Source organism: Lactuca sativa, chromosome 9 (assembly GCF_002870075.4).
Source record: "Lactuca sativa cultivar Salinas chromosome 9, Lsat_Salinas_v11, whole genome shotgun sequence".
Classification (NCBI taxonomy): domain Eukaryota; kingdom Viridiplantae; phylum Streptophyta; class Magnoliopsida; order Asterales; family Asteraceae; genus Lactuca; species Lactuca sativa.
Window position 1 is genome coordinate 99573898 of NC_056631.2, and position 22679 is coordinate 99596576.

At 41.5% G+C, this 22679-nt stretch overlaps 1 protein-coding gene across 1 annotated transcript in view; it reads left to right on the forward strand.

Moving 5' to 3' along the window:
* Positions 1 to 19668: 19668 nt before the first annotated feature.
* Positions 19669 to 22679, forward strand: part of LOC128129059 (uncharacterized) — a 51002-nt gene continuing 47991 nt past the window's right edge. The window contains exon 1 of the mRNA XM_052767762.1: positions 19669 to 20023. Coding sequence (XP_052623722.1) covers positions 19669 to 20023 — 355 coding nt within the window. The remainder of the gene's footprint in view (positions 20024 to 22679) is intronic.

Sequence of the window (22679 nt, forward strand, 5' to 3'; positions counted from 1 at the left end):
CAGGAGCAACATGAGTAGCATCTCAGGGACATATTGGAGACTCTGAGGAAGGAGAGATTGTTTGCGAAGTTCTCCAAGTGAGAGTTCTGGTTGCACAAGGTGCAGTTTCTAGGACACTTTGTAAACTAGAAGGGTATCCTAGTCGATCCAACCAAGGTCGAAGCAGTGATGAGGTAAGAGGTCCCGAGGTCTCCATCTGAGATTTGGAGTTTCCTTGGATTGGCAGGATACTATCGGGGATTCATTCAGGATTTCTCCAAGATAGTGGTTCCTTTAACTCGGTTGACAAAGAAGTTCGTAATGTTTCATTAGGGGCCTGAGCAGCATGCAACTTTTGAGACGCAAAGGCAGCGATTATGCGAGGCTCTGATTTTGACCCTTCCGGAGGGTGTTGAGGATTTTGTGGTATATTGTGATGCGTCGAACACAGGTTTGCGAGCAATGTTGATGCAGTGGGGAAGTGTTATTTCTTACACTTCGAGGCAGTTGAAGCCTCATGAGGAGAATTACCCCACATATGATTTGGAGTCGGGGGTGTGGTGTCTTCCCCTCAAGATTTGGTGATATTACCTCTACGGGGTCTGCTATACTATCTACGTGGATCAAAAAAAGCCTGAGGCATTTGATGGATCAATCAAATTTGAACATGAGGCAGCGTAGATGGTTAGATGTGGTGAAGGATTATGATTATTAGATTAATGAGATTAAAACTTAATCTAGAAGATCGATTAGATCTTAAACAGGTAAATAAAGATTAAACAGCAAGAACACAAAAATAATGAACAACTCAAGAATGAATCAAACGTGTCGAATGATTATAAAATAACCCTCAGAAGAGCTCGATCAAGAACATCAACTATAGAGGGTTGGAAGGTTTACAGGAACGATGAAGAAAAGCTATCGTAATTCTATTGTATTCTTGATCGTTACTTCTCTATCGTTAACCTAATATGCATGCAAGCATACACTTATATAGTAAACCTAACAGGCTCACGGTTGGACAGGCCCAAACCGGAGTACAAAACAATTGGACTAATAGCCGAGCCCAATGACGCAATCCTTAAACGCAACTTCAAACTAACAATCTCCCCCCTTCGCGTCAATTGGAGCGAGATCTTCACTTGTTACTTGGGCCAGCAGCAGCGGCAGGTACCTTCTTCTTCACAGTCTGAAACAGACGAGAGATAAGAGCAAGTATCGTCTGTCTGAATCTGATGTACCATTGGATCATATCGTTGAAGTATTTGACATCGTCTGCTGCATTCTCTTTACACCGACGGATGATCGACAATACATGCTCAAGACAAGCATTGGTGTAAAGATGTTTATCCGCTAAAGCAAAGAGGCATTTCTGTCCTTCTGCTCTAGTGAACATGACCGAATTACGCTTCGGGTCAATCTTGCCCATCTTCATTTGATTGAGATCACTGGCCGATCCCACAGGAGCTATCTTCGGTTTCTTCTAGAAGACTGTGGCTATCTCCTGATCCATCAAGGCTACCTCCATGATGTAACAGACTATCATCCTTTTGAGATGGTCAATAATTGGACCATATTCAGCTTCATTCGTCAAAAGGATGTTATGCAAAACGATCCAATCATGAGGGTTGAGGTTCAGTAGATCTGCCAAGGATATAAGATGTTCGGTTCTTGCAGACCCTCTGATCACCCTGAACCGAACGTTGATGAATCTCCCTTCGGTATACGGCTTCAAAACCCGAACATTAACGATCTTCTGAGCGCTCCATGTTTGGTACTGTGGTTGAGCGGCCTTCAGATAAAATTCGATAAGCTCCCTATCAACCTCAGGATTCGGATGAGGGACTTCAAAAATGTTGGAGAAGGCGTGGAAGATAAACGCCTTTCGAGTCAACGGCATATCGAACTGCGAATCGACAGAATTGTAGTAGTCGAAGGAGATCATCGGTTCAAGCCATAGGATGCTAGGAGTATCTATGGCCTCCTTAATCATTCTCTCCCGAGTCCAAGCAGGGAAAAGAGTCTTCCTGCTCTCGAGGAGATCGTGGGCTTCTTTCTTCTTGCGTTCGGCTTCTTCAGCTTCTCGCGCCACACGAACATTGTCATTTTCAACATTGCGACTGTTTTTGCGTTTAAGCAAGTCAGCAATGGTTTCTTTATCATCTTCATCTTCTTCCTCAGCTATGTTCTTTCCTTTATCCTTCACGCCCGAACCCGAAGTTTGACCAGTCGGAGGTGGTTCGGTTGTGTGAGCAGCTTTTGAGGAAGGAGGTGGTTTCGATCCGGACTTCCCTTATCCCCCTTGTTTCGGATTGGACACGAAACTAGGTAGGCCTTCAATTTTGCTGAGAAGGTCCATGGCAGGAGTAAGTTTTTCAGCAAGGGTTCGCCTCACCGAATGATTGAGAATCGGATCGTGTGCTTCCAGGATGTTGGATAGGGCAGCGTGTACATCCGAAACACAAGTTTTGATAACCTCCCGTTCGGATCGAAGAGCTTCAATTTGTTGCTGATAGTTTGAAAGCTGAGTGCTCTTGACCTTAAGGGCGGTGGTTTTGCTTGCCAGAACGTCCATTAACTAGTTTTCGGCAGCGAGATCCTCTTGAAGTTTAGCGAGGCGCTTGTCAATGGAGGCACGAAGGGCCGAGTTGTCGTCGCTGATGGATTGGCGAAGGGTAGCGAACGACTGTAACTCCGTTGAGACGAACGTGGCCAATTGTTGAACGATTGGTTCCAACGTTGTCTTTGTAGAATCAGCGCTCTCATGTAAAGACTTCAACAGGGAAGAGGCTTCAGAGAATAGTTTATCGACTTTTGTGGTCGCAGCTTCACAAGCTTTTGTGGAGGCGTCTATGGCGGCTGTGGCTGAAGCGACAGAATCATGCTGAGCCCTGGAGAAGGCATCAACAATCTTCTGAAGAGCGGCTTCAGAGAGAGAGGACTGAGTGTTGGAGGATGAAGCAAGAAGCAAGTCAACCTTCTCGTTTAGCTCCTTAAGATGCTTCTTTGTTACTGGAGCATCGTCCTCATCGTCGCTTTGAACCTGAAACGGACTAAAGTAGACCGAATCAAAGGTCATATTTTCCCCTCCAAGGAAAGGGTTATCTCCATCAGAGGCATGATCTGGAGATGTTGGGGGTGGGGAAGGTGGGGGTGTTGTGGGATGTGTGAGTTCAGGTTGAGTGTTGGTAGGGGTAGTTTCGGGTGGTGGTTGAGTGTGGGTAGGTTCGGTTGTATGCTGGGTTTCGGTTTGAGGTGGTTCGGTTACAGGTGGTGTGTCGGTTGCATCGGTATGAACCCCCGTATCAGATACGTTGGTTGTAACCTTTGCAGTTGTTGTAGTGGTATCTGTGAAAATGGGTGGTGGTATAGAGAAAGAGGTTTTAGGAATGGTGGTAGTGGGGTTTATGGTGGGAATGGAAGTAGGGATTGTTTGAGTAGGAGAAGGAATAGGTGAGACATGAATTTCCATGTCTGGGGTAGGTGATCGGGGTGGGGTGTTGCCTCTGGGAGGGGTTTCGCCTCTTTGAGAGCCGTCCGAACCCGAACTCTCGCCTTCTGAGTCACTCGAAGAGGAAGCGATGATAAGCTTTCGCTTCGGTTGAGTCTTCCTTCTCTTCGGCTGCGGGGGCGATGCAGGTTTGGTTGGTTTCCTCTTCCTGGGAGAAGGACCTTTAGGAGCTTTGGTCACTTGCTTCCCTTTATCCGCCTTTTTGCCCCTATTAACAGGCTTGTCAGCGTCATGGATGGACTTGAGCATTTCCTGTGTGAGTACCCTAGGTCCAGACGCCTTGAACTCTTTAATGGTCCGGATGATCCTGCTGTCGGATGGAACATCGCCGTACATTGTCTCCGGAATGGAGCCAATGAAAGAAAATTTGGATGCATCAGAGACGATGATCTTCGTGGTATGAAAAGTACCGATCGAAGACATCGATGCACCAGCAGCAGTGGGAACATCAAATTTATCCATCGCCCATTTTGTGATGAGTGCCCAGAACCAGGCATACGACACCTCAGAGTGTCGTGAAGAAGAAGAAAGGCTCTGGATGAGTTGTTGCCAGAGAACCAACCCATAGTCAAGATTGACTCCGTTGTAGATGCCATACATAATCGATAAGAACAGTCGACTAGAACCATCGGATCCTGAGCTCCGTTCAGATAAGCCCTTGAAGAGGACTGTAAACATGCCGTTCCACTGTGGCGGCAAGCAGGATTTCTTAAACTTCGCGACGGAGGTGAGCGCCTCCGTGTACCCCATATTATAAAACATGTTGTAAAGATGCCCAATCGGAATCGTCTCCGGATTAATTCTTGAAGGGTCAGCAGCCAACCCTAGCAGTGTGCCAAATCGTTTTCGAGAAATGGAGGTCTTGTGATCAGCAACCTCGAAGAACACCCGCTCGACTGCTTTATCGTAATGTGCAGTCGCATACACCTACGATAGGATCTCTATGGGCACAGACTCAACCCTAGAAAGTGCAGGAGCGATCTGTGAGTACTTCAGGCACTCGATGATAGGAGTCATATAGGAATCGTACGACAGAGGGGTTAGGTCAATCACCAAACACTGTTGTGGGCGAATGGGAAGGATGTGTGATGTGACATGGACTGAAGATGATTCTGCCATTGTTGAAGGTAGGAAGAAGAAGATGAACAGGAAAGCTTTTGGGAATTTTTACTCTCTTGGAAATTCGGATGCAGTAAAGAGGTAAATAGGAGTGTAGACTGCCTTTTATAGTGGGTGAGAGGAGAGAGAAAAATCGGTTCAAATCTTCTATGGAAATACGAAAAGGTTTTCCGGAATGACAGATGCGTGACAGTTAAGGCATGCGATGATCACGTAGGAGAGAGAGTGTCAGATTCCTAGGAACACGCCGCCCAACAAGCGCCGCTTCAGAAAAAACCGTTTCAAATCCACACGCGCCTTTAAGTGCCAGAGAGGAGTCGCTTGAAATTCGCACACGCGTCCATTAGGTCAGTAAAAGAATGGGCGTTTGAAATTCGCAGGCGTCCCCTTTTTAACCGCCGTTTGAAATTTTATCCTTTGATCTCCCGCCTGAGTCAGCAACCCTTCATCTTAACTTTGAAATGGCATCTTTTGAATTAAATTCCCACGTGGATGATTTTAGACCACAACTCGATAATTAACCACCAAAGCAATAATACAGCCTGTAATTATTAGTACTGGAATTTTGGAAAATCAAAGATTTTCGTGCTAAGAGTGTAAAAAGAAAAGAAATAAAGCAACTCTTTTTAGGAATGACTGTGATGTCAATAATGACACGAAACAAATGATCCCGGGCACGAACATCTTCCTTCAAGATCAAGAGAGACCTTAAAGTGTTAATGTGGTTTCCCGTTAAATGACGATCAAACATTTATTAATAAATGTTGAAAGGCTTCTTTTAATTAGGCTACTTAAGGGTGGCTTTCGCTTTGATTCAACAATTCTAATCTTGAAATAAGAAAGAAAGTGAACAAAGTACTTGTGAGACCGGTGTAGTCTGTTGAACAAGTATGTAAGAATTAATTTTAAATTGGCTTGGAAAGTATAAAAATCTCAAAAAAAATTAAAAACTGGATCCCAAGGGAAGAAATGTTATGGTGTTTAACAATTTCATAGGAATCACACAAAAATAAAAATTTGAGATTTCAGTAAGATATATCCGTCAATTCTTTGGTGAAAACGTGAGCAAATTTATTGTTCACCGTCAATTCAGATTTGGTGTTGAATTTCGGGTTTCACTCAGCTCGTAGTGGCACGAAATTGAGATCATAAACACAGTTGTTGTGTAACCATAAACCTCAGTGGTAATTTCTGAGAGTCTCAAGGGTTACGTTGATGAAACGAATGTAATGGAGAAATGTAATGGAGATGGTGTAAGAAAGTAAAGTACCTCTGCTACGAAAATAAGGACCAAGCAGAAAACTCTTATCTCATATGAGAAGAGAGTGAGGTAGCTCATGATTAGAATAAATATGATAGCCTAATTGGGAAGACAAGGTTTGTTTATACCAAGTCATTAAGGCTATTATTCAAAATCTTATGAGGCTTGGGACACATACAGCAGCATGCTTCTAGGGACACTTAAGTAATCCAACAATTATATCCCCATAAACGAACGAACACATAAATTAAATAAGAAAATATTTTTGAGTTTTTGATATAAAAAAAATAAAAGAAAATAAAATAAAATAAACAAAATAAGTAAGGAAAAAAATAAGACTTGGATAGAGTAAAAAAAACTTTGGAAAAATTTGAAAAACCGAACCCGAACGTTCGGTTGGTTTCGGTTGAGAAAAATTTGAAAAACCGAACCCGAGCGTTCGGTTGGTTTCGGTTTAAGAAAATTTTGAAAAACCGAACCCGAGCGTTCGGTTGGTTTCGGTTCAAGAAAATTTTGGAAAACCGAACCCGAGCGTTCGATTGGTTTCGGTTAAAGAAAATTTTGAAAAACCGAACCCGAGCGTTCGGTTGGTTTCGGTTAAAGAAAATTTTGAAAAACTGAACCCGAGCGTTCGGTTGGTTTTGGTTTAAGAAAATTTTGAAAAAACGAACCCGAACCTTCGGTAGGTTTCGATTTTGGAAAATTTTAGAAAACCGAACCCGAACCTTCGGTAGGTTTCAGTTTTGGAAAATTTTAGAAAACCAATGAATTGAGACATGCAATCAGAAAATACTTTTGACAATAAGAAAAACAACTTTGTACAAGAAATATACAACCAAGAAATCTACCTTTGTAGTGATGAGCGAGTCAGATGATTTAACCGAACCTGAACGTTCGGTCAATTTCGCTTCTTACGTTTGAGGTTGAGAGGTAGTTTGAGGTACTGACTCTGATTCCATCATACCTAGCCCTTGTAAAATTCTGTTGAATGATGCTTCAGGAAGAGCTTTGGTAAAGACGTCAGCCAGTTGATCAGTGGTTCCAACAAAGTGTACTTCAACGTTTCCATCTTCCACATGATCTTTGATGGAGTGATACCTCAGTGCTATGTGTTTGGTTTTAGAGTGTTGCACTGGGTTATGACATATCCTAATTGCACTTTCAGAGTTACAATATAGTGGGATCTTCTTCATATTGAGTCCATAGTCTCGAAGTTGACTCTGGATCCAAATCACTTGGGAGGTGCAGGATGCAGCGGCTATGTATTCAGCTTCGGCAGTAGACAACGACATGCACGTTTGTTTCTTTGATTGCCAGCTAACCAACTTCCCGTCAAGGAATTGACAGCCGCCAGTGGTGCTTTTTCTGTCGAGTCCACATCCTCCAAGATCTGCATCTGAGTAGGCTTGAATGAAGAAGCCGGAGTTGGAAGGATACCATAGACCTAAGGAGGCGGTTCGCTTGAGATAGCGTAAAATGTTCTTCACTGCAAGCATGTGAGGTTCGCGTGGGTTTGCCTGAAATCTAGCACAGTAACACACAGAAAACATGATGTCAGGCCTGCTAGAAGTAAGATACATTAGTGAGCCTATCATTTGACGATAGAGCGTGATATCAACAGCCGGTTTGTCTAGGGATGGAGTTAGCTTGGTGCCGAAAGCCATTGGGACTTTGACTTTGCAATCTCCCATCATACCAAACTTTGCTAGGAGAGTCTTCGTGTAAGCTTCCTGATTAATAAAGATGCCTTCGGGTCCCTGTCTAATATTTAAACCAAGGAAAAAGTTAATAGGACCCATTGAGCTCATTTTAAATTTAGTCTCCATCAGTTTTCTGAACTCAGCTGTTAGGCTGGGATTCGTTGAGCCAAAGATGATATCATCGACGTAAATTTGAACGATCATAAGGTGGTTACCTTCCTTTTTGCGAAAGAAGGTTGGGTCAACCGAACCTTGTTTGAATTTGGACATCTTTAAGAATTTAGTTAGCGTTTCATACCAGGCTCTCGGAGCTTGTTTGAGTCCATACACGGCTTTATCCAGAATATAGCAATGATTGGGATACTTTTCGTTCACGAAACCAGGAGGTTGCTCCACGTACACTGTTTCTTCGAGTTCTCCATTAAGAAAGGCACACTTGACGTCCATTTGGAAAACTTCAAAGTTTTTGTGGGCAGCATAAGCAAGAAATATTCTTAAAGATTCCAGCCTAGCTACAGGAGCGAAAGTCTCTTCATAATCAATCCCTTCCTCCTGACAATATCCTTTTACTACCAGACGAGCTTTGTTCCTTATAACGTTCCCTTCCTTGTCTATTTTATTCCTAAAGACCCATTTGAGACCAACAACCGAGGCATCTGGAGGAGTTGGAATGAGGCGCCAGACTTTGTTCTTTTCAAATTCGTTTAGTTCGTCTTGCATCGCTTGAACCCAATCGGAGTGATCGAGAGCAGTGTTAACTGTCTTCGGTTCAACTTTTGATACGAATGAGTTAAACATACAAAACTCAACTTTGGAAAATAAGGATGTCTGTTTTGCCTTCAGTTGTGATCGGGTCAGAACCTTTTCGGAGACATCACCAACCACTTGAGAGACAGGATGATCTCTGGTCCATTTGGTAAGAGGAGGGTAGTTTGGATCAAAGGTTGGGTCCAGTTCAGCATTGATCATTTCTTCTGGTTCGGATTGGGTTTCGTAGTCGAATGACATATCAGCTTGCTCCCCCTCGATAGATGAGCTTTATGGAATGCTTTGAGAAACTTGAGGTTCAGAGGTTTCTTGTGGTGCTGGGCTTTCATGCGTTGATGCACCTTCGGATGGTGAAGCACTTTCGGTTTGAGGAGTACCTTCGGTTGGAGAAGTACTTTCAGGAGCAGTTGGAGAGCTTGGTTCCCCCTCCACATGTGAGCTTGGCTCCCCCTCGACTAAAGCATCGTTGGATGGAGATTCGTCAGAATTCGATCCCCCTTCATTCATTCTCCTGGCAGCTTCTTCGACAATTTGCTTCATGTGGTCTACCTTGTTGTCTTCTGCGCCTGCTTCTGAGAGAGTAGCTTTCTCTGGTTCGTCAAATAGCTCTATAAACTTCTCGAATAGATTAGCGATCGAGACTGTGACTTGGCCAGTTTGAGGAAAGATTTCCCCAGTTGTGTCTTCTTTGGCCTGTAGCTTTTTGACATAGCTATCGTCGAAAGTCACGTAATAAGTCTCTTCGATTTTTCTCAAACGCTTGTTTAGAACTCTGTATGCTTTGGAAGTGAGAGAGTAGCCCAGAAAGATTCCCTCGTCGGCTTTGACATCGAACTTGTTGCGGTGTTCTTTAGAGTTAAAGATGAAGCACCGTGAGCCGAACACGTGGAAAAATTTCACATTTGGCTTTCTGTTGTTGAGAATCTCATAAGGTGTGAGCGTGAATCGCTTGTTGAGATATGACATGTTCTGTGTAAAACAAGCAGCAGAAATAGCATCAGCCCAAAAATAAAGAGGTAAGGAAGCGAAACTTAGCATGGTTCGGGCAGCTTCACACAAAGATCGGTTTCGTCTTTCGACGATCTCGTTCTGTTGAGGTGTGTAGGGAGCTGAGAAGTTGTGACTTATTCCCTTTTCTGCTAGGAATTCTACGAATTCTCTGTTTTTGAATTCCAGACCATTGTCGCTCCTGATGTTGCGAACGACCTTCTTGAGCTGTACTTCAATCTGCTTGATGAACACTTTCAGCTTATGATTCGTTTCAAATTTGAGCTTTAGAAAGAACACCCATGTAAATCGCGAAAAGTCATCAACAATAACAAGAATATACTTGCTACCACCGATGCTTTCGATAGATGATGGACCACACAAATCAATATGAAGTAATTCGAGTGGTTCAACAACTTTCGTGTTAATTATAGATGGATGACTTTGACGACTCTGTTTCCCCATTTCGCATGCAGCACACAAATGATCTCTATCGAACTTGAGCAATGGAAGACCTCGAACATGACCTCCAGTGACAAGTTTGTTGATATCTTTAAAGTTGAGATGAGAGAGTCTTCGGTGCCACAACCAGCTTTCGTCAGATTGTGATTTTGATAACAGGCATATAGCTGGGTTTCCTTTGATGGGTTTGAGGTTTAGAGGAAACATTTCACCCTTATGCTCTGATTTGAGAATTACTTTCTTCGTTTTCTTCTCAATAATTTCAGAACCTTCATCGTCGAATGAGACTTTGAGACCTGTACCTCCAACAAGCTGAGATACACTGATGAGGTTGTGTTGCAGTCCTTCCACGTATGCCATCTTCCTTATAGTAAAATCACCATTAGTAATCATTCCGTATCCCTTTATGGTGCCGAAAGAGTTGTTTCCAAACTTGACGTTGCCACCATTTGAAAGAGACCTGTATTCTCTGAGTTCTTCTTTCCTCCCTGTCATGTGACGCGAGCAGCCACTATCGATGTACCATTCTTCGTCAAACTGCTCGTCACTTATAACCTGCAAAAATTAAGCAGATTTAGGAACCCAAAGTTTCTTGGGTCCTCGTGAGCCTTTCACAGGTACAGGAATAGTAAGAGAGATGTCAACAAGATATGTTCGTTTTATTAGTGTTGATTCATATTTTTTTGATGGTAAATACTTTGATTTTATTAGGATTAGGTGCGTTCGTTTTAGACTCTGGTTTGGATGCAGAAACCTTCTGTTTGCCCTTTTGTTCAGCTGACGAATGAGATTTTTTAGAATGAACTGAGTGAACTTTAGAGCGAGATGGAGATGAATTGGAAGAATTAGAAGAATTAGATGAATTAGATGAGTGAGAAGGAGAAGGCTTAGATTGAGATGACTTCTTGGCTGGAGACTCTAGGTGACCCTTTTGCTTTTGATCATTGGTGGGACTGAACTTAGAGTTTTGATCTCTTTTGATTTCAGAACCGAACCTTTGCTTTCGGTTGGTATTCTTTTCCGAACCGAACCTTGGCTTTCGGTTGTTGTGGTTCTCGTGCTTTTTAACAGGATTATTCTCAAACTTTAGATTCTTGTCTTGATGTGAGAAATATGCATTCTGGGATTGCCAGAATTGTTTCCTTTCAGAGAGATTCTTCCTGTATCTCTGGTTCCTTTGACGTTTCTGATTCCTCATCTGCTTCGGTTAATGATGGATATTGGCTTTCATTTTCAGTTTCTCTTTGGCTGGTTCACTTTGAACTGTGGAAGTTTCACTTTGAACTGAGGAACTAGAGGGAACTTCATCTTTTGCCGAGCTTCCATTATCTTGAGGAATGTCTTTCGTACCACTGGTACTTGGCACATCGAAATTATCTGGCTTGTTCAAAGGTTCTGGTATGTATCTACCTTTACTTATCCATGAGGTCCTTTCTGAAAAGCCTACCGTTTCATCTGCATTATCGATTGGAGCTGACCAGAAGAACTCATCGCAGCCATCAGCATTATCTTCGTTAACAATTGCTGTGAGTTCAGCAGTCTGATGTTCGGTTACTCCTGTGACCTTGTACACTTGATTTGGCGTGGTCCTAACCTTTTGATATACAACGGCTTTTTCTGCTAAGATCGGGGACTTTTGTTGGGACAATCGAGCGAACTCCACTAAATTTTCTGAAATTAGATTCTTGTGGTTTTCAGGTTCGCTTTTCACAAATTCTAAGCAGTCAATTGTGTCCTCTACAGAAATTTCACTCATATTGTCATCCTCGTTAAGCTCAGATGCATTTTCAACATCAATTTTGTTTTCTGAGCTCAAGTTGGCGTTTAAAGAGTCAAATTTTTGTATGGTTTCGGTTCTCAGTTTAAGTCTATCATTTTCATCCAAAAGGTTTTTAAGCATGTCCTTATGGTCCTTGGATTTAATGAAAGATTCTATTTTGTCCAGTCCATACATATAGGTCGGATTGACGTCATCAGATGATATCATACTCTCACAATTATAAGCTTCAGCATCAATTTCATCCTCCTTAAACTCAAGGAAGGGCAAAATCATGCGATGAATCTTTTGACCTATTTCACAGTCCAAGTGAAGCTGAGTAATATTAGTGTAAACACGTTTTGCAATCAAACAAAAAACATTTCGCTGTTTTAACAGCTTTAAATTGTCTCTCTGTAAATAAATGTTTTCGTCTTTTATTTTAACTAATTCTGACTCCTTCAACTCGATCCACATGCGCCGTTCCTCATTCTTCGAAGACACCCTGCTTAATTGATCAGTTAGGTTAGAATTGGTGACTCGAGTTTGAGTTAAACTACTATCTAGATGAGAGATTCAAGAATTAACACTTTTTAGTTCTTTTTCATATGAGCTTTGTGGTACTTTAAATGAAACAAAAACCGATTGTACCTTCTTGATCAGTTCATCGAGCTCGTTGAACTGCACGCTGAGCGGTTTGGCTGTAAAGCACATATCCTGCTGCTCCTTCGGTTCATTGCTTCCACCATCAGTGTTGTATCCCCTCATCTGAGATACTTCAGACACCATCAAGCACCTTCCTCCACTGCTCTCCTCTTTTGCCACACAAGCCTTTCCATGTGAAGGCTTCCTCACTTCATCATCTTCAGAGTCGGTTGACCAAACTTCCACGCCACCGAACTCGTCATCAGCAACCGAACCCTGCACAATTAGAGCATTCATGGAAGGGTTAGCGGTAGATTTCTTCTTCCTCATCTCATCAAGCTTTTTCTGCAGCAAAGCTTCCTCATCCTTTTCAACCATCTTTTTGAGGACACAATCCTTAGCATAGTGGTTTTTCCCTCCACAGTAGTAACAACTTACTCCAGAATCACCTTCTACCTTTGGTTCCTTGTTAACCTTTTCTGAACTATAACTCCCCTGCCAGTTTCGGTTTTTGTTGCTGGGGAATCTCTTCTTAATGAACCTCTTGGGGTTAGACACCATCATAGCATAATCCTCAGACGTGAGGTCATACTCCTCCAAGTTGAGGTCTTCGTCCTCCATCACAGCTTTACTTTTTGACAGGAGGGCCAGCGAACCTAGGCTTGAGACAACATTCTTTTCCTGCAGCACAATCTTCTCCTGAGACTTGAGAATACCCACAAGTTTCGCCAAAGAATATGATTTAAACTGCTCATGGGCTTTAACTGTAGACACCACTGCTCTCCACACTGATCTTAGACCATTTAAAAACATAACCTTCTGCTCGATAAGCTTCCTTTCGATGTCATGTTTGATCATCTTGCTGAGAAGATGATTGAAGCGATCGAACGTTTGGGTCACAGTTTCTTCGGCTCCTTGCCTGAATTCTCCAAACTCAGACAAGAGTAAGGTTTGGATAGAGTGTTCAAGATCCTCGTCTATAGAGTACAATTCACGAAGCCTATCCCAAACTTCCTTTGCCGTCGTGCATGAACTTACCAACCTGAAAGTGTCGGACTGAAGGGAGAATCTTATCAATCTTAACGCCTTGATATTGCACTGGAATTTATCTTTTTCATCTTGCGCAATATCTTTGACATCCTTCAGCAGATCATTATACTCCTTTTGAGTTTTAATAATCCTTGAGGTTGCAGAGTGAGAAAACGGTCCATTGATAATTGCTTCCCAGATGAGGTATCCATTATCCTCAGATCCTATAACATAGTCTTCAAAGTGATGCGCCTAGAATTCATAATCATGGGTGTATAGGATGGGAATCTTCGTGGTTGATCCAATGCTGTTGGAAATATTGATGGGATTCGATTGCGACTCGTCCATAATGATCGAATAACCTGTTCAAAGATCAGACTTGTAATAAATCAGATTAGGGCAAAACAATAAATATCAAGATACATCAATAATGAGATGACGGCTCAATAAATATCAGTAATTGCGGAAAACCCTAATTGAAACCTTTTCACAGAAAAGAAGTGTATCGATTACACAGCCTCCTGCTTTGATACCAATTGATGAGATTAAAACTTAATCTAGAAGATCGATTAGATCTTAAACAGGTAAATAAAGATTAAACAGCAAGAACACAAAAATAATGAACAACTCAAGAATGAATCAAACGTGTCGAATGATTATAAAATAACCCTCAGAAGAGCTCGATCAAGAACATCAACTGTAGAGGGTTGGAAGGTTTACAGGAACGATGAAGAAAAGCTATCGTAATTCTATTGTATTCTTGATCGTTACTTCTCTATCGTTAACCTAATATGCATGCAAGCATATACTTATATAGTAAACCTAACAGGCTCACGGTTGGACAGGCCCAAACCGGAGTACAAAACAATTGGACTAATAGCCGAGCCCAATGACGCAATCCTTAAACGAAACTTCAACCTAACATAGATCCTTTATCACCCGAGGAAGCCCAACATGATGGTCGATGCTCTCAGTCGTAAGGCAATCTCGGCTCCGATCAGGGATATATGTTTGAGGATGATGGTGATTATTCAATTTTTTGAGTAGATCCGAGAGGCTTGAGTTGAAGCTATGAAGGAAGAGCACCAGAAAACTCAGCGCATAGTGATTCTGGTGGCTTCCTTCGATTATGATAGCAGAGGGTTATTGACCCTTCATCGGAGGGTATGGGTTCCATTTTCGGGTGGTGCACGACAGGTTTTGATGGAGGAGGCGCACAAGTTGAGGTTCTTGATTCATCCTGGAGAAACAAAGATGTACAGAGATCTCCAGCTTGACTATTGGTGGCCTTGCATGAAGTAAGATATGGCCTAGTATGTCGAGAGGTGCTACACTTTCCGGAAAGTCAAGGCCGAGCATCAATGACCTCACGACAAGCTGCAGCAGTTAGACAGTCCCATTTGGAAATGGGAAGAGATTACTATGGATTTTATAACGCGGTTGCCACGGACAGTGAGCGGAGTGGATTCGATATGGGTCATTGTTGGATTAGTGTCTAAGTCCATAACTATAATTGGTATGTACTTGAACCAATTTTCCATGGTCCATTTGGGTTGCACTTCACCGGAACAATTTACATGGATAATCTTTTGAGAATAGTGTGTTTATGATTTATATTAATATATTATAAGTTCTAATATATTAATATGGAATCATATTATTTAATTAGCATTGATCAAGAATTAATTTAGTGATCAAAAGGAACTAATTAAATATCGACTCTTATATATATAGCATGGGCCAAGTTCATTTATGTGACAACCCGATATTTCGACTCTATGTAATGACCTAAAAAGTCAAGTATTGTAACCACTTTTGATATAATGAAATTAACTTCGAAAAATAGAATGTGCAAAAGTCTCTATATGGATATCTATTATGCTAGATAATGTGTCAAGGTTTACAGAAATACTAAGAACACTAAAATCCGAGTTATAACGAAGAAGTTATGACCATTCTAAGAGTTCTGACAAAACCGGCAACACCGATTAAACGAAAAAGACGAAGTTTCAATACAATAGTTTTTAGCCTTAAGTATCTAAATGAAAGTTGTAGATATCATTAAACCGTGAGCGTACATAAAAAGAACATCCAAATCTGACTTTGTCTGAGGAAGTTATGATTTTTACAAGATCCGAATATACCAGTAGACAGCTAAAAACTCGAAATAGAGATCGAGAGACTTTGGCTGAAACAACCTTCATGAGAATCAAAGGTCTCAACACTAGTAGCGCAACGGTGAAAAGTCTGACAAAAACGGACATCGGATGAATAAGTTATGGATTTTTAACGGACTTTTCATGTCCCGGCCCGTTAAAAATAAATAATTAAGAATAAAGTCAAATTTTGCCGATGAAGTCTAAACGAGAGTTATAGAGTATATTCTCACATATGCGTGCATATAAAGAACGTCGAGGCTGTCAGGTCTGCGACGACGTGGCACAGTTTGCCGCGGCCCGGCAAGTGACTGAGGGCGTCCAATCAACGAAAGGAGATAAGATTTGACCACCACGACGTGGCCAACCCTTTGCCACGACGTGGCACCCAAAAATGTGCCCTATAAATAGAACTCTTGCGGCGTCGGGTTTAGGTGCTCCATTCTTCTATCTCTCGTGCCAAAACTCTGCGGTTAAGCTCCCGAAGCCCTCCCGAAGCCCCGATTTTCACACTCAAGTTCCGAAGGAAGGTTCTATACTCCCGAGATTCCCGAGAATCCCGAGAAAAATCAACTTTTCCAAGTCAAAATTTTGTTCCATTTTCATCTCGCTTTGATCTCCAATCAATCAGGTGAGTTCATACCCCTATAAACTACAGTTTCAAATATTTTATCAATGCTTTTTATACACTTTTAAGGGGGGAATACAAGTAAACATGCAGTTATTATCGTGTGTAACACAGAGTTTCACTATATACTCTTCTTATCAAGTGAATCATATGTGATTCATAACTACTACATGAGAACTTTTGTATGCAATATATATTCACGATAACATCTTGTCTTTTGGAAATAAAACATATTTATATATATATATATATATATATATATATATATATATATATATATATATATATATATATATATATATATATATATATATATATATATACGAATCAAACACTTTATTTATACTTTAAGTATATGTGATCATTTATGTCACTTTAAATGTTATACTTTACATAAAAAGTGACCATTACACTATGATTTACTATATGAACGTAACACACACTTTGAAAAACTATAATAGGTATAGTTTACGAGAAAATCATGAACATTTACATACTAGATACACTATATCAAAGAGATATTTTCATACACAAGAACAAATGGACCTTTTCATACGTAAATTTGTTTTATACTATGTTTTGTGAGACATTTCACGTACTTTCGAGTATGCATTTTAAATCCTATATTATATACCATAATCCCTTGTAGGGGGAGCGTGATTCTTATGTATAGATTTATACGGGATTGACAATCCCGCACCTAAGTTGTTAGCTACAGCTAGGCCGGCAGGCCTGGGGTGACAAACGTCATAACTTTCCAACGCCTGATGAACGTTGTTATAGGCATCCTGGTCAAATAGTATGGTTATAAGACTCACATGGAGTATTAAAAACACATTGATTTACGGGGTTTTTCATTTGCCTTAGCGATTTATACATAAACCTACCATTTTAGGCATGAAAAGCACTATTGCATTACAGTTTTGGAACAATTAAACTACCATCTACTATAGTAGAAAATATGGGATTGTCTAGGAACATTTAAACATGTACAAACCATTTTCATTCTATTTCATACAAACATTGTCACTAAATACTTATGAACTCACCAGCTTAAATGCTGACCTACTCTTTCAAAACTACTTGTATTTCTCAGGGATTCAGTAATACAGGTAAACTTCTGCTTTTGAAGAAGGGACGTTGCGGCGTTAGTTAAATTTCATTCTGACATCATATTGTAATTTCTTTTGAAACAAGTACTTTTCTACAATGTAAACTTCCAAATTATATATATGATGGTTGTGTTACTTTCTTTACTATGTATTCAACTATTTCGATACTACATGAAGTCATCCGCCCTCGAACGATTCCGCCGTTCTGGTTTGGGAGTGTGACAGATTGGTATCAGAGCATCGTTTAGAGTGAACTAAGTATATCGAACCGCATAAGATATACAAACTATAAATGCATAAGGGACTAAAACTCTCTGACAAAACGTTTTTACACCTAAAACCTCGTTTCATTTAATTTAGATTATTTTGAGTCATAAAAGTACAAATACATGCATATAACAATATATTTTCATGGTTAGAGCTATACAAGAAGTATTAAGACAAGTTGGACACTACGATTAGGCCTCGAAATATGTAATCGGATTTGGGACGAATATAGCCTGATCAACTATATTTATCTGAGATTGGACTAACGTATGCCGAGGAATGGTCGTAGTGAGCAACAAGTCAAAACTTAAAAAAATGAATACTAGTATCAAACATACAAATTTAAATACTATAGGAGTATTTGTTACATGCAATAGTTTAAACGACATGTTTAGTTTTACATGTTTCAAATTTTGTCCAATTCCTATAACCCTATTCTCGTATAGTCAAATGGCTGGATTCAACCCACACGGAGACCCCTACTATCTCAACCAAGGTAACGGGGGATGGGTTGAAGAAGATCCCGAAGAAGATGAGGAACCTATAGAGTTGGGAGAAGGGGAAGACTCTGGGACAGACTCAGAGCCAGAAATAATCAATCCACCAGTTGCTCAGCCATCCGCTTATAGGAGAAATTTTCAAGGACCAACACCCGTTTGGGGAAGCCACCTTCACCACTGGAGCCAGCAACAAGGGTTACGCCCTCCCTATGACATATGTCGAGACTTCTATGATGTCAGCGGTGGAGGTTCAGCCGATCGAGGACTCCCAGTCATGGTGGGCAAGCTAGCCAACCAGTCCTATCACTCTGGGGTTCAAGTTAACCGGATTCGTGAAGTCAATGTGGAAATACAAGTTCACACTTCCGACATCCGTCAACTGGACAGGGCACATGATAATGCCCAACTCCGAACCAACATGTTCCAATCACAACTGATTGTAGCCCTCTCTGAAATAAGGGAACAGCAAACCGCCTTCGATAGGCGTCTTATGGAAGCAAAGCAATCGGATGCGGAGTCAAGTTCCAAGTGCAACCTATGTCGCAAGTAGTGCTTGCCAAATCCCAAAATTTTGTTATAGAATAAGAACTCGGCTAAAAGTCTTACCTTCTTTAAACTTCCTATAATCAAAGACCTTTAGAAAGGTCAAAATTTTCTAACTTCGGATGTAACGCAACCATATGTTTAATATATATAGGGCATACCTCTTTTGTGTGTTAATTATGTGCATTTCATTCGAGTTCATGAGTTTGTTTATTGTTATTCAAACTCCATTGGTGAATCAAACTCAAAGCCCTGTGTTGGTCAAACCAAATTCTCGAACTATTAAAGATAGTTAAATCATTATCATTCAACTCTCAACCACCAAAACTTATAATCTTTTATTTTTATTTCTTGGGAGCGCGATGCCTCCTCGTCTAAACCTAAGACCCAGGCCGGGCACGATACCTCCACCACCACCGCCTCCATCGACGGAAAATGCTGCATTGATAGCTGTTGTAACAGCTACAGTAACAGCGGCAATGGCCCAAATGAGTAACAATGGTTCTGGTGGGGGAGTAAATAGTTCTACGAATGGCCAACGTCCAGGTCGTTCAGAAGATTGTACATACAAGGATTTCATGAATAGAAAACCCATTACTTTTAATGGGTCGGAGGAATAATGGCTCTATCACAGTGGATAGAGAAAACTGAAGCAGTCTTCGAGATTTGTTCTTGTCCGGCAGGGAACAAAGTGAAGTTCGCTGCCTGTACTTTCTCTGAAAGAGCTCTGGCATGGTGGAATGGCCATGTCAAGTCAGTAACACTAGTAGTGGCTAACTCTATGGGCTGGGAGAATTTAAAACAAATATTACTGCAAGAGTACTATCCACGGGGCGAATTACAAAAGCTTGAACAGGAACTTTGGGGCCTTAACATGGTAGGCTCAGACATCACGACCTATACCAACAGGTTCAGTGACTTGGCAATCCTTTGCCCAGGGATGGTTGCTCTAGAGAGCAAGAAAATAGAGAGGTACATTTGAGGACTGTCCCCCTAGATTCAAGGAAGTGTACTAGCTTCCAAACCAATCGCTTTCAATAGCGCCAAATAGCTGGCACAAGCCCTCGTTGACCATGGAATCTGTCAAGGCTTCGCAACTACCACTCCGGAGCAACCCAGAGGAAGCAACAACAACAAAAAGAATACCAACAAAAAAAAAACAATACCAACAACAACAAGAAGAAGAAGTTCTGGAACAAAAGGAAGAGTCAGCCTTCACAAGAATCTTCCAAGAAACAACAGATTATGGCAGCCCATGCCGCTACTGCCCCCACTGCTGCTCCAATTACCACTACACCAGCAAAGCAATATGCTGGAAACCTGCCGCAGTGCGCCGAATGCAATTTCCACCACAATGGAAATTGCCGGGAGATGCACTATAACAATTGCAACAAGAAAGGGCATATAGCCCGTTTTTGTAGAGCACCAGCACAACCGATCACCCAAGTCCAAGGAGTCGGTGTGGGTCGAGCATGTTATGGGTGTGGTGAAGCTGGGCATTACAAAAGAGACTGCCCTAAGGCAAGGAATGCTGGCGGCACGGGACGAGTGTTGGCAATAGGTCAGAACAAAGCGATAGCTGATCCCATGGTGGTTACGGGTACGTTTCTCCTCAATAACATTTATGCATGCATACTCTTTGATTGTGGTGCAGAGAGGAGCTTCGTGAGTCATAAATTCAAGCACGTACTAAAATAGAACCCTAAATCACTTAATAAGATATTTACAGTAGAAATGGCAAATGGTAGAACAGAAAGCACGAACGGTATGTACATTGGCTGCACACTAACTCTAAACGAACATTCATTTCAAATTGATCTAATGTCGATAACTATAAAGAGCTTTGATATCATCATCGATATGGATTGGTTAAGCCTACACCATGCCGATATACATTGTCACGAAAGGGCCATTCGCCTGAATCTGCCAAATGGCGAAACTCTTGTCATTTATGGTGACAAGCCCAATACACATTTACAAATCATCTCTTGTGTCAAAGCCCAGAAATATCTACGTAGGGAGTACCATGCCTTCTTAGCCCATGTAGTAGACAAGGAAAAAGAAACGAAAGACATCAAGGACATTCCGTAAGTCTGCAACTTTGCCGATGTTTTTCCTGAAGATCTTCCCGGAGTTCCACCGGAACGTCAAGTCGAGTTCAGAATCGACTTAATTCCCGGAGCTACACCAGTAGCTAAGTCACCATACCGTCTAGCACCGGCAGAGATGCAGGAGTTATCCAGCCAATTGAACGAACTACTCAACAAAGGATTCATCAGGCCAAGCTTCTAACCTTGGGGAGCACCAGTCTTGTTCGTAAAGAAGAAGGATGGATCTTTCCGCATGTGCATTGATTACCGGGAACTTAACAAGCTTACTATCAGGAACCGATACCCACTACCACGCATCGACAGCTTATTCGACCAACTCCAGGGAGTGAGTTATTTCTCAAAGATCGACTTAAGATCCGGGTATCACCAACTACGAGTCTTGGAAGGAGATGTTCCCAACACAACTTTTCGAACTCGTTATGGTCACTACAAGTTTGTAGTGATCCCTTTGGATTATCAAACACACCAGTAGTGTTCATGGACTTAATGAACCAGGTGTGTCGTTCGTTTCTAGACAAGTTTGTGATCATATTCATAGATGACATACTCCTCTATTCGAAGACTAAAGAGGATCACAGTCAGCACCTCCGACAAGGCTTGGAAACGCTAAGAAAAGAGAAGCTATACGCAAAATTCTCCAAGTGCGAATTTTGGATTCGAAAGGTAGATTTCCTAGGTCACGTGGTTAGCAAAGACGGAATGCACGTGGACCCTTCCAAAATCAAAGCAATCGAGAACTGGTCAGCTCCAAGAACCCCAATGGAAATTCGACAATTCTTGGGCCTTGTTGGCTATTACCATAGATTTATACAAAACTTCTCGAAAATTGCTAAACCACTCACCACCCTGACACAGAAGGGTGTAACTTTCAATTAGGAAGGAAAACAAGACGCTGCATGTGACAACCCGATATTTCGAGTTAATGTAATGTAAAACCAATCAAATTTAGGTCAAAATATAACCTTCCTAAAATCTTATTTGGGTTAAATAAAGTAGTAGGAATCATATCAAGGTTTGCGTACATAAAAAGAACGTCCAAATCTGACTTCGGATGAGGAAGTTATGAATTTTTGAAGAAATTCCTTAATCACGTCATTATAATAAATAAATAATAAAAATAATTTTGGAATTTGCCAACGGGATCTAAACGAAAGTTGTAGATCTTGGTCTCACCTTCACGTGGATATAAAGAACGTCAAAAACGGAGTTCGTATGAGGGAGATATGAATTTTTGAAGTTTATTTAAAATAAATATAAATTTAATTATAAACTCCCGGTATTATCCGAAGGGGAGTCATCGGATAGGACCGAAGTACGCCCAGCATACCTTCGTACGCCCAGCGTACCTTCGTATGCCCCGCGTACTGAGATCAAGGGCCTCGGATCGTCCACGTCGCCCTATCCGAGGTTTCCGACCCGTCCGACCCGTCCGAAGCGCCCGACCCGTCCGACCCGCCGTCCCATCCGACCCGCTGTCCCGTCCGACCCGCCTCCCCAGCAACCCGTCCCATCCGAAGCCGAGGCAGTCGAGGCTTCAGTCATGCATGACGTACGCGTACGCGCTGCGTACGGGCGTACGCCCCGCGTACCGAGGCGGTTCAGCCTTCCTATAAATAGAATGCGAGGCTTTCCGGAAATTTTGCTCACTTCTCTCTTTTCTCTCACGATCTTGCCTCGATTTCCGTGCCCGTTAAAACCCGAAGCTCTGGTCTTTTTGCTCAAGTCCCGAGGGTCGATTTTACTCCCGAGATTCCCGAGAATCCTGAGAAAAATCCGTTTTCCGAGACGAAACTCTGCCCAGTTTTCCATCTCGCTTTCTTCAATCAATCAAGTGAGTTCATACCCCTTAATTTACCTTTTAAATACTTTATAAACTCTTTTATTATGCTATCAAGGGGAGGATACAAGTTAAATACTTATAGTTTTGCTTCAATCACATGTGATTGCATTAATCACATGTGATTAATAACTAGGGAAACCAGTGATTTTATCACTGTTCAAACTGTCTATCAAACTGTTTTACTTCAAAATGTTTTCCAAACCCATTTACTTTTCAAAATTTATACTACAACTGTGATTTAAACAAATGTTCCTTATACTTAAACTGTTTTAATCAAATCTATGCCTTCAAAATGTTTTATAGAT